The following is a 13,167-nucleotide window of genomic DNA, read 5'->3' on the forward strand; positions in this document are numbered from 1 at the left end:
TGTTGTTGATAATTTATGCAAATAAATATTAGTATTATTAATTTAATAATCCTGTGAGTGAGAGGAGCAGGAGCAATTGCAAAATAGAAAAGCGGAAGAGGACAGGCACCCAACCCAAAGACGCAAGCTCCAGCCAATTATATCCCGCCACGTATAACCAAGACGTGGATCAGTTATGTACGTGTGGGTCCAGCAAGTGTCGGCCGTGATTGGATAAAGCCATAAGACTGAGATGGGCGGTGAGAGAAGGATGATTTGACACGTGGCGAGAGGGTGGGGGGCTGATGGGCTTCTCGAGATGTCCAATAATGTAATCGGGTGCAGCGCACTAGTACGGTAAGGCCTCGATCTCCATTCATGGATCGTTGTCGGCTTGCACAGGGTGTTCGTGGGACCCGCCCGGAGGACAAGTGGTCGGTTTGACGCCTTGGGTTCACTTTCGGAATATCGATGATGCTGCTTCCTTTGCTGTTCCAATTCTGCTTTCCGTAGTATATTGCACGTGCAAGGGCGCAAACTGGGGCATAGGAGCACGTGATGGGTGGTGCAGGCCACCAACGTTTTTGTGGTGTAAAGTGGAAATAAATTAGGGATCATTACACCATTCTCCCTCTAAATTTTGTGTAGCTTATTTAATTAATTAAATTTGCTCATACTAAAATAAATAAATAAAATTCAAATATAAACTCAATTAATTTATTAATAACTTATTAAAGATGAAATAAAAAAAATCAAATTATCCTCATAAAGCAAAGATATACCTCCTCATAAATTAACATGTGGAGAACAGTTTGACCAGGAAAAAAATGATTTGACATGTAATAAATCAGTATCAAATTGCGAAAAAATTAGAATGTAATAAGATCGATTTATAAAGAAGAAAAGGTAAACGACTCAACAAATATGATTTTTTTTATTCAAATCTGGTGATTAAAATAAATAAATTTAGTGAATTTCAACTAATTAAGAGATCTAGTTATTAGACAAAAGCAAATATATCAAATACAATTTCTAATATAAATTTTTTAAATTACATGAGATTTATGTGTAATTAAGCCAAACTTTAAGAGAGAGCAGTGTAATTTTAAGCATAAATCATTTTGAGTAATTTAAAGGGGAGTGGGGCGCAAGTTGCTATGCTAATTATTAGAATCTCCACATTCATTTTATTTAATTGATGAAGTTGAGGCTATGTAAATATATATAGGATTGTGAGTCCAATCTCACTAATATGTTGATCGATTTTATTTTAATAATAATTGTGATTAATTATATTCTAATATTGATAATTAATAAATTAATTATTTATGATTGAGATATATTTAGTTTAAAAAAATACCTTATCAATTCATTTTATAATGCAACTTGACTGAAGCGTCGTGCAAAGGGATTGGTCTGCTTTGTGAGCTAATTTCTAAATCGACCAAAGAATTATTAACATTATCATGACAATAAAGTTTTGCTTTAATATATGCATATATTTTTTTCAACTTCTATAATAGTTTCTTCTTATTTATTTATTTATTTTTATCACTTCTCAGGCTTTAGATATATGTTTAAATTTATTAATATTCAAAATCAATCTTCAACAATTTGGTTCATTAAATCATATTATTGGTGTTTATCGGGAAAAAAAAATAAATTAGAACTAATATTATCATATTAACACCGAACAGGTAGGGTCCAATGAGAAATAATTTAATTGAAAAATTCAAGAGATTATAGATACGAGTTTCACCGTGTAAATATTAATTTATTTTAACTGTTTGTTGATTTACGTAATAATTATTAATTATAATTATTTGATATTTAATAATTAATACAAATAAAATTTATGATGTAATCGTAATTAATTCACGTAAAAAAAATCAGACAAGCAGGCAAGATGGCACGCATCTCTAAACTATTTCCAGCTGTGAAGACAAGGAGGATATTACCACAAATACCTAGTTCATTCACTAAAACCAATGATGCCAGGAATCTTTTTTGTTTAATTTAAAGACATCATCATTTGATCCAGCCTGAAAAATGTGCTATTTGTTACTGAAATGCATATAGGAGTGCAGTACCACTATATAAGTCGTATGATTTTTGGCATATTCTAAGATAATAGGAAGACTAATTCATAAAATGGGAGTTAACACTCCGATACTTATATTAGTAAAGTGTTTGAAAATTTTAAATAAAAATATATGATCGAGTAATGATTTTTTTTTAGGGAAGTGGGGAAGGGGTTTTAAAGATATATTGTCACTTTTTTGGGGTAATTGAATAAATTTTCTAATTATAACTCATATATTTGTGTATTATTTTTTCTGAATTGTACGTAGACTAAATATAGGCCCCGTCGCTATCAAATATATATTGTCAAAGCATTAAAATTTAGAGTAAAATGTGTGGTATGTGGTGTGTTACATGAAAACCATACATTCTTTTCCTCTAATCAGATTGATAATGACACGAATCAATCTCTTATCTTGTTTTGTTTTCTTGATATGCCAATATCTAAACCAATTTCAAATCTCAAGAGTGCTAATTTGCTTAGAAAACATAGTCACAAAACTAATTATAGTTTGATAGATAAATTTGTACGGATTCATTACTTCATTTTATAGGTGATTGTTACTCTATATGTCTCAATTATCTAAGAAATTCCTACAAAACATACAACGATCAAAATTACATCACCAAGACCGATCGTAAGAAAATAATAGCGAAGATCATAAGAATATTAGGACAACAAATAGTGTAGCTTGAAGCATGGAGAGTGACTGTTTATAAACTTTACACAACTGAACGATTGAGTTTGAACTACATATACTAAAATGATCCAATAATTAGGATAAATCCATAAATATTAAGATTTAGAATATATTAGGCGGGATCGTAAAAATCTTTTGAAAATCAAAAAGTATTTATCAAAAAGGTACCTTCATAAGATATATATTTAACAAAATAATCAATTATATCATAAACACATATTATTAATAATTTGCTCATGAATGAAACAACATAGATGATAAAAGGCAATTGAGTTGTGAAAATGGGCAATTGGGCTGATAGTCTATGCAATATTTGTACAAAAGAGGAAGCCCGCCCACAAATTCCGCTGGCCCATGGCTGCTAACTCGTGATTGCTACATAGAAATTCCAATTTTACGCGTTTTCTATTATTTTAGTTTAAATCGCGTTTGATGGGTCTCAAACAATTACAATAAATTGTATTTATTATATAATCAATGTAAAGTTTAAAAGGAATAGCAACTTATGTGTAATTTTCTTAGCCATGCAATTAGTTGATCTTTTTTTTACCAAATTTATAGTTTATAACACACCTTAGTCAACGAAGCCTTATTTAATTGACGAAATTATAATTTATTAATTTATTATAACAATAATTGTTAGTTTTATTGTATTAGTAATTATTCATTATTTATATATATTTGATATTGATATTGATTTTTTATAATTGTTCGATATTGATAATTAGAATGTATTGACGGTTGATGATTGAAACCTATGATGTCATTAAAATTTTTTGATATTTTTTTCATTGTAAGTTTATTTTTTTAGTATAAGTAATATAAATAATTTTAAGATTGTTATTCAGTCATAATTATCTATTTTAGGTATTAATATTGAGCGGATTCAAAATAAAGTAAATAAAAATTAAAAGTGATTAAATTGAATATGGGACTAATGAGTGAAATAAAGTAATTAAGGGTGATGATTATAAATTAATATTGTATGTGGTATGTGGTGTGTGGGTGAAAGATGTAAATATGCAATTCACAAAGTAAGTGCAGAATTACATAATAATTCGGATTCATAGTGAAATATATTTCCCATTTTCTCCGATCGTCAGTCGAAAGTCGCCGTCGTGGTAGGGAGTTCTTCTCCACCGAGTCCGCGTACCTTGACTGGAGATAAAGAAAAAGAACACGTGAGTTCGTTGCGAATGTTGATGATTGATTCTGTATAACGAGACGGCACAGAGAGGAGTGAGGAAAAAGAGCAAGTGCAAACCGAGGGTAAGAGGATGATAACGCGATCCAAGTTGGCCGAGCAGCTCAGAGAGTATCAGACTCGATCCAAATATGATTGGACTTCCGGTTCTTTATTCTCCACCTCCTCCGCTCTCGCCTCTTCTAGGTATTTCTTTTTAATTGTGTTATCGTTTCTTTTTTTCTTGCTTTGTCAGAATTTTCATATGTGTGTTTAAGGTTTTGTTTAATTATTCCAAGGATTTGACGAGTGAGTTGATTTGATGAGAAACTTTGCCCTTTTTCAGATGTTATAGCTCAACTTAATCAATCTGGGGATTCTGCATATGGGAAACTTGTGTTGTTAAATCTTTGAGATTCAAGAATGCGAAAATGATTAAATTAGAATTGAATTTCCATCTTAATGGGTTGGCTTTAAGATATCTTTTCTATTGGAGGCATCCGTCAATGTTAAATGTTTAGGAGATTTTGAAACTTCGAGAAATAGTTTGCACTGTTTATATAACTTTTTCTGAGTTTTTTGTTAACTTTGTGGATGGAATCATAAAGTCTTCAAAGTGAAGTATCGGCACGTGGTTCATGTGTAAGGATTTGCACAGAATGGTATTCCTTTTGCAATTAGTTTTTGCTGTATGTGGTTGAGCACTTGCAAATTTTACTACTGACCTACTGAATTAGGACGCATCAATTATGATGCTACTGAGTGTATCCTAGGAAGAAATTCAAAGTAAGGCATATATACTCAGATACCCAATCAGATGATGTTGCAGAACAAATTAGCCAGTTATTTTCATAATATTGGGCATTAAATATCTCATTTGTGCTGGTCTATACTTTGTCAAGTGAAACTGGTAAATCGAGACCCAATAATTTCTTTCTTTCTTTGGGTTGTTTAGTTCCTGTCTTATGCTCACTGTTGTTTAGATAGAATCTGCCCTGCAAAAACCAGTAACTGCTGTGATTATGCAGTAAAATTTTAAATATTAAGTTGCTCAAGCGAGTTTACAGTGAAGTCAAAGTCACAAGTCTTTTTCACAACATTTTAAAACGATCTAAAATGAGTATCTATATTGGGCAGTATTTCTTTGTGCTCTGCTGATCATAAAGATTAAGTAACTCTAAATTAGCATAATAATTCCTAGAGACTAGTTATTTTCAAGTGCAATGAAGAAACTCACAAGTGAGATGATTTGCATTTGGTATGTGGAAATATTTTCCTAGCAAGTTGAATTTGTTGGTTAAAGTCATTGTGAGATTGAATTACACATGCAACATTAATGCGCTGATAATTGTTTGACATTGTAATTTCTTGGGAAATTTAAAATTTGAATATAGCGTGTATTCTCTGTTGCTTGTTATTTAGATGAGATTGACTTTCAGTTTTCAAACTTCTTGGAGTGTCCATCACACTTTGAATGTTCCGGCCAATTTTTTTCCCTGCAAAATTCTATGGTTTTGTTTCCTATCACCTTTTTTGATATAAACCTGAATCAATTTAATTGCTTGTGTATCATACATCAGCACTTCCAATATAGCATCTGATGTGATATTTTTTTTCTTTATGGTTGCAGGGTTGATGTTGCAGTCTTTGTTATATGGGAGCTTGTTATTTTAGCATTCTTTGTGTTCTCAGCTGTTTCATTATACTTTAAGCATTTAAGGCTTTCTATGTTTTTGTTATGTACTACACTGCTTCTGCTTTTATGCATGAAAATTACAAAGCAAGTAAGAGTTGCTCGGAAGAAGCAACGAAGGATGCTTCTTCCATTATCTATGTAGGTGCCAATGAACTGTAAACTTTTCCACAAGTGAGTCAACTTTTTCATGTATATTTTGAGAGTTCATGGCCATTGCTTTTGGTCAGTTTATCTTCTTTGGTGTTTGTTATATGTAATAGCATTTAAACCTAGCTGATGAAAAGAGCTAAGTGGTGTCCTTGCCCCTCCGAGGAATGATTAAAGCAGTGTGGTAATCAACTGAATTGTGCAGTTTTGGTTTGACAGGTTCATTGCCTTTTAAGATTGTTTACTTTTCTTGAAGTCTTTATTTTGCTTGATTTATTTGCTGATTTCAGTCAGGGTTTGTTCTAATACAGTTGTAATTTTTCTAACCACTTCTTTTTATTGTCCAAGAGATGGTGAATTCTTCCTACCACTCGTCCTCCCAATTTCTGAGGAAGCAAGCTACCCATGTTCTAATCAAATATGCACCTTGATTTTCATTCTTTTGGTATGCACACTCATACTTTTTTCTCATAAATCCTGATTTCACTACAGTTTTGCATGTCTTTATAGCAACTGCAGCAAATTCCCCCTTGTTTCATCTGCTTTGCTTATTCTGGCTTGAAGAAGTGGATCGGAATTCCTTGTGTTGCTATAGTCCATATTGCTCCAAACACTAGCAGCACACTCAAGATCATTCCAATAGATCCAAGCAACCAATTTAACCACCACATTGAACTAAACTTCTGGGGTTTCTTGATCCTAATCCACATCAAGCAGGGATATGCAAGAGTGACAGGTAAGGCGATCCCTCCAATCAACCCCGCCAGGCTTTTCAAGAATGGGAGTGCAACAGATATGAAGAACGTGAGGCAGCCATAAAATACTCTAATCCCTGTTCTAAGCCACCAAGGGCATGGCCCATTCTTGTTGCTGGTGTATCTGAACTCCAGATTGTCAAAGGCTGGCATCGCATATATCTGGAATGAAGTAAGGCAGTTGATCACAACAAAGAGGCTTGTTAAACCCAAAATCACCCTTGATGTATCGTTCCTGTGATATTCATCCAATGCACTCAATAGCCCTCCGTTTGCTGGTATCTGGAAGAATTCCCATGTGATTAGATCCCCAAAATTTCTGACTTGAAAGTAATACTTTGGCAGATGAAATTTTCTATTTTCTAGAGGTTGAGAGATAAGAATAAGAGTCACTAGCTTTGAGCACAGTCAAGATTGGTTTCTGAAAGTTAAGCTCGTCTTCTGCGTACCTTTACTTATAGCTTTTTAGTTAAAGTCTGTCTATTAGTGGAAATTTAACAGGTGAAACAAGTGCAGATTTTGACCTCTCAGTGACATTCAATGGGCTAAACATAGAATCTTATTAACTGTACAAGCCTTTTGTGGTTTGAAGTTGAGACTCTATGGGCGAAACTTCAATGTAATTGCTCCAGCGAACCAAAATAACCCTTCGTTGGTAATGGGCTAACTCTTTTAAAATTTTAGGAATAATTATATTTACACCCCCAAATTACAGTCTGTTTACACAAGTTAAATCTATCTTTTGGATAATTATACATATACTCACTATATATGTCAACATCATTTATACATTTATATTTTTTGAAAAATTACATATACACTCTTAAAAAATGCAACATTATTATATAAATTACTGCTTTTAATATTGTCAGGAATGGTTTCTGTGGTCATGCAAAGAAAAGAAATAATTTGTGTAAATAAATGTTAATTCAGGGTGTAAACGCAATTATCCCAAAACTTTAAGGCGTGTACTATGGGTCCAAGCGGAACTTAAACTAAATCGGCTGTTGTTAAAGCAAAACTTTGTTTTGGGCCAGACCTCATTATGCTTTCTCGAGCATTTTTTTTTTCTAAATACTGATAAAAGATTAAATTTTAATTTAGCAAGTGATTGAAGTGGAGGTGCTCACCAAATTTCCATACGCCCAATAACCCCCTACAGCCATTGGAAACAAGCAGCATGCGATGATCAGATATGAAAATTTCACTCCCTTCCACATTGGCACACTTGATGGATTCTTTACAGTTGAAGGCATCGTTCCCTGCAAAAGACAGACGGTACACCGTAGAACTCAGACACTGTGTCCGTAGTTTTATTTCATCATCGTTTCACATGATACTCCTGTGAAAATTGTTTCCTTTCCTAACGATCATGTAAATTCCTTACCTGAATTTCTAAGACAAGGTTGTGGCCCCTAAAAGCAAACGCAATGATACCAAGAGCATTCAAAACGCTGCAAATGTTCCCGACATCGGATTTTGTCCTCACGGGCTCGTATGATACACCCATTGGCCTAATCTTGGAGACAGACAGCACCCATGTTAGAGTACAGTATGTGACTGCCGTGGTTGCACCAATCAGAGAAACTCCGGCGATGGAGTTCAGGTTGGGAAGCTGAGTCAAGATGATCGCTGAGCACACGAAAACTATGTACCACTCCACAGTCGACAGCGAATTGGCATTGCAAGTTGTACCACACACAGTGTGGAAGAAGATTTTCAGTGTGCTTCCTCCCATCATTATCAGGCTAACACAGGTTCCACCTGCTAAATACAGAGTTGGAAACAGGGCCAGTATCTTTCCCAGCCTTTCCCCTGGAACATGAAAATTGATCAAGAATAGTAGGACTAAATGCATTTTTGGTCCATTAACTTGGGGTCATTTGGCATTTTCATCCAACTTTTTATGATAGTATTTTGATCCTACATTTTTTATTTTTTGCGATTTCAGTCCTTTTGTCAGGCAAAGTTTACTTTCACTGGCGAAAAGGATGAATTCTGCCGAGAAAAGGGCTGAAATCGTAAAAATAAAAAAGATGTACACCAAAATGTTACTCTAGAAAATCAGGATTAGTACTTTAATACTGGGATGAATTGAATTACCAAAAGCAACCATTGAAAGCCTGAGGTATCGACTGTATCGCGTCCCAGGAACGGATTCATGGAGTTGAATCAGTAACCATAAAGTGTATAATTGCCATACAAAAGCCAAAGACAGGCTTATGATTCCCCAAACCCTGAAAACAGTCAACACAAACAAGCCTTATCAATCACATAATGTCCTGCTCATGACAAATAAAATTTCACTTCTTGGACAAAAACCATGCACCAATCGAACTCACCAACCAAGTGTGGTAAAAGCAAGAGGAAGAAGAAGAGCCTGGAATCCGATCCCGGAGCTGAGGGTGTGAAAAGCGGCGTAATAGGCATTCCCATTCCGGGACTCAGTTATGGGAAGCCATGAATCCTGAGGATCGAGCTTGGTGAGATGGCCGACTTCTTCCAGGTAAGTATGCATGCTGGCGATGGCCTTCTTCATGGGGCTGGCCAATGGTGTCATAATGCCGGAAAACGGGCTTTTAGGGGTCTTTGGAATGGAGTGTTCATTTAGATGTGGTGATGGAGTTGAAGAAGCTGATTGAATAATATGTAATTGTGATGGTGGGTTTGCGACTACCGGGCTTGAGTTCATTTCCACAAGCTCGCTCATTCTTGCAATGTGAATCAGATTATAATCACACACACTCCTGTTTTGTGTGTGTCTACTGTGTTTATCTCTCTCCTATGCTGCTGTGTGTGTCTTCAGACTCAACTGAGCTAATGAGGTTTATATAGAACTTAGTTCATGTTAAATAATTTATTATTTGATGTGGGCCATTCTTGGAAATTTCAACTCAAATTGAGTTTGGTCAATTATATATTAATTAGAACATAGTTAATGTATATTTTAAAAAAATAATTAATTACGTTATTATGTGACTGTTTTGATTCGATAAAAATTGATTTGTGTAAAACTTTTCAATTTGTAGACTTGTTCCTTAATTAGCTGTTATAATAATTCTCTTGATTAGGCTTTACTGAAAGTTAGTGAGTTTATGTGTATATAGTTTTAGATTATTGTTTTTAAAGGCAATAATTGAGAGTTGGCAATATTATATTATTACTTTAATAAAAAAAGTTTTTTTTTAATAAAAAAGAATTCCACTTAATTCCGATATAGAATTTGATTTTAAGACGTTGGCCAAAAAAATAAAATAATTGATGAAGCATTAATCGATGCGTCTATACTATTTCCCGTGGTAATGTGACCTAAAGAAAATTTTATTTCGATTTAGAATATTTTAGCCTAAATCAAACCTGAATTAATTATATCGCAGGTATAATACATAATGATTAATCACATGATAAATATATCATACTTGTTCTGTAAATTATTTGATTCGACCAAATTTAATTTGAATAAGAATTTTGCGTCACAAAATAATCACATCATGAAAGCATTTGTACATGAATATATCTCAAATATAAGGGTTGTGCTGATCAGAATTTTTATAATTGACTTACCGTCATTAAAAATTAAAATTTAATAACATAAAAATCAACACAAATTAGAATACGTATATGTTTAATCCCATCAAATACCTTAATAATGATACCAACTCAAATCAAATGTGATAATATTTAGGTTTAGGATTCATGGTAATTATTATCTATGGTTGTTTAACTGGGAACTCTCAACTGATCACATAGAATGATTGTCGGGAGGAAACTTCCATTCTTAGAAACTGGTTGAGGAAGGCAATTTCTTGTGTGGGTGGTGAAAAATCAATCCTAATCAGACACAACCCAAACCAGATGAACATAAGATGGGGAGTTTAAGGATGATGACGACAAGATGAAAGGGCCGGTACCACTTTGGCTGCTGTTTCCTAATTAACACAAAGTCGGTGAAATAATTAAAATGCAAACAAATGTCGTAAAATTTGTTTGGTTTCACTCATGGAGACATCATGCAAATCAAGATAACTGCCCTCTTTCGGGATCGTGTTTTTTTTAATATCACATTTTTGTATTATAAAATTATAATTTAAATATATAATACATATGTAAGTGTGATAGTAGCATGCGACACGAAAGTGTGGATAGAAGAGATTAGACATCTTCAGTTTTACATTTTACGTAAATTTTGTTGGATCATTGGGAAATCTAGGCTTAAATATATTTTAATTTGTATTATGCAATTTTGTCATTTTGATGTTTTTATTTTTGATCTTTAGGGTTGCAAAATAGCATTGTAATTTTTTGATATTTTATGATTTTGGTCCTTCTTTTGTAAAAATTGTAGGGATAAATCATGTTCCCATTACGATTTTGGCATTTTTTATCCTTTATCTCTCTTGGATATCAAAAGAATTTTCTAACTTTTTGATATTTTGCAATTTTGCTCGTTTTGAAGCCCAATTTTGCAAAAATTGCAAGAATATATTATGTCCCACATCATTTTTTTTTTTAAAAATTTTTTCTACATATTGACAAAAGTGAACCAATCTTAACAAAATCCCCAATTTAAGTGAACCACGTGAGGCCGCACATAATTTATTCCGGCGATTTTTACAAAGAAGGACCAAAATTACGAAATATCAAAAAGCTACAGGACTCGTGCAATTCTAAAAAGATAAAAAATAAAAATGCAAAAGTAGCTAATTTTTTACATAATCCAAAATATATTTAAGCATGAAATCTACAAGTACAAACATTAAGATGATTATGGATAGAAGAATGAAGAATTTGTGTGTAGCATGTTAGGCTTTCTTTGATCAGTCTGACCACTACTCAATATTATTAGATGCTTCTTTTTAAGTGAAAAAGAGCAGTAGGTGATAATGCAAATCTGAATCAGAGTGATTGTGTGGTTGCTTTACATATAGTAGAGAAATGCAAGGAAATTTCTGAGTGACAACTTTTAGGAATGAGTTTAAACTACATAAACTAGGACCATTGTTGCCATAAACTAGGCCAAAGTTTCTAGGAAACTGTAGTTAGCCGCCGCACATTCTTTTGGAACCATCTAAATTATATGAACACAAATTTCCTGGAAAGAATGGAGTGTCGATGACACTTTAAAACTTAACCCTAACTGTTGGGTTTGTAGTTTGGATGGAATGTGTTGTGTCTTTTTATAAATTAAATTGTAACCAACTCATGGTGTGTGATATGCTATGATTTGATTATCAACTTAATGGAGTTGATTAGACAAAGGATTAATAGGCACGTATTTATTTATCACGGTTAAATAAAATCAATGCAAAAACATAAATTTTCCACCAAGAGAAAGTTATTTGCCATGGCTTTTAACCATATCAAATGCCAGATTCTACGATTAACTACTGTTGCATGGTTGTAGTTAATGATTATTTATTTTTAATTATAATAATAATTATGGTTAATATTGTATTTTTTTTTAATAACGTGATTGTTTCACGTCCTAGAAAATGGAAGGGTGCATTAGTGAATACTGAGTCAAACCACACATACACTTGTGTGTAATTTATGTATGTTAAAGATAGTGTAGTAAATTAAACAGATTATCCTTAATTCGAAAGCCACTTTGATTTCCAACTTTTTAAAGGATGTCCTGACCATGGATGCATTGCATGGTCCCCGGTGAAAAAGGGGTCATTACCAAGACGCAAAAACCACTTTGAAGCTACCAAAAATATATATATGTCTGGCTGCTTGACGATTACAATGATGTCATCTGATGGCGCAACCTACAAACCTCGAGAAAAATCAATGTATGGAAACGACATTCATTTGCAAAACCAAGAACGTCGACCACACATATATATGCCACTTTATGTACACCAACTAAAGATAAAGTGAAAGTAAAGCCGTAAAAGCCACAACTGACCTTAGCTTGATTCATCATCATATACATACATTACTGCTCCATGACAGGATTTCATAGTCCTGTAATGATGTCGGAAGCACATAATTATAAGAGTCTGCATTGCATAATTAGTGTAAAAACAGTCAACCATACAAAGCCAAACCTTTTTCCATCCTTGGGACAAAAGCAACTTCTCTTAATTTCTCAAAATCGAATTTATGGGTTTTAGATCATTTTGTTGTTATAAATTAACACGGTACCATATTATGCCAATTACAACAACATACTTATTACAGCAGTATAATTAAATCTTTGGTTTAGCTGATGAATGATGATGGCTGAAACTTTTATTAGCATATCAAGAAAAGAAAGCTACTCACAAGAAATTTTTGTCCTAGTGGATAAAGGATTGAAAATTCCATCAAATATATATCTAGATTATATTGAATTAAATGGGATAAAAAGATTGCAAATTAACTCGATCTGCATCAACTTTAATTAATATATAGATATAGATCATATATACACGTGTGTGTGTGTGTGTGTGTGTGTGAAACACATTGCTGCATTGAGGATGACGATATCTCTTAATTATACTTTATTTAGGCAAATTGGAGATGATGATGATGATTTTAGATAAGTGATCTAACTTACCAATGAAGCGCGACACCACACACACACATATATATATATATATATATATTATAAGTGCAAGATTGCAACCATTCATACAA

General features: G+C 33.2%; 2 protein-coding genes across 2 annotated transcripts; one reads left to right on the forward strand and one right to left on the reverse strand.

Annotated features, from left to right (window-relative positions):
- Positions 1 to 3,758: 3,758 nt before the first annotated feature.
- On the forward strand, positions 3,759 to 5,872 carry LOC105177970 (uncharacterized). The gene is made up of 2 exons (XM_011101291.3): positions 3,759 to 4,152; positions 5,576 to 5,872. Exons 1-2 carry the CDS (start codon positions 4,040 to 4,042, stop codon positions 5,781 to 5,783), a joined length of 321 nt encoding a protein of 106 aa, XP_011099593.1. The 5' UTR covers positions 3,759 to 4,039; the 3' UTR covers positions 5,784 to 5,872.
- Positions 5,873 to 6,196: 324 nt separating this feature from the next.
- Positions 6,197 to 9,347, reverse strand: LOC105177961 (lysine histidine transporter-like 8). Its single transcript, XM_011101279.3, has 5 exons — positions 8,886 to 9,347; positions 8,647 to 8,780; positions 7,931 to 8,358; positions 7,674 to 7,805; positions 6,197 to 6,825 (listed from the first exon to the last, which is right to left on the reverse strand). The coding sequence occupies exons 1-5, from the start codon at positions 9,251 to 9,253 to the stop codon at positions 6,337 to 6,339; spliced, it is 1,551 nt and encodes a 516-aa protein (XP_011099581.1). The 5' UTR covers positions 9,254 to 9,347; the 3' UTR covers positions 6,197 to 6,336.
- Positions 9,348 to 13,167: the final 3,820 nt, after the last annotated feature.

This window comes from Sesamum indicum, linkage group LG2 (assembly GCF_026168435.1).
Source record: "Sesamum indicum cultivar Baizhima isolate 11 linkage group LG2, ASM2616843v1, whole genome shotgun sequence".
Taxonomy (NCBI): Eukaryota; Viridiplantae; Streptophyta; class Magnoliopsida; order Lamiales; family Pedaliaceae; genus Sesamum; species Sesamum indicum.

Coding starts and splice junctions, on each gene's coding strand:
- LOC105177970 (XM_011101291.3), top strand. CDS start 4,040: ATGATAACGCGATCCAAGTTGGCCGAGCAGCTCAGAGAGTATCAGACT. Junction 4,153..5,575: donor TCCGCTCTCGCCTCTTCTAG/GTATTTCTTTTT, acceptor TTATGGTTGCAG/GGTTGATGTTGCAGTCTTTG.
- LOC105177961 (XM_011101279.3), bottom strand. CDS start 9,253: ATGAGCGAGCTTGTGGAAATGAACTCAAGCCCGGTAGTCGCAAACCCA. Junction 8,781..8,885: donor GCTTTTACCACACTTGGTTG/GTGAGTTCGATT, acceptor GACTGTTTTCAG/GGTTTGGGGAATCATAAGCC. Junction 7,806..7,930: donor ACCTTGTCTTAGAAATTCAG/GTAAGGAATTTA, acceptor TGTCTTTTGCAG/GGAACGATGCCTTCAACTGT.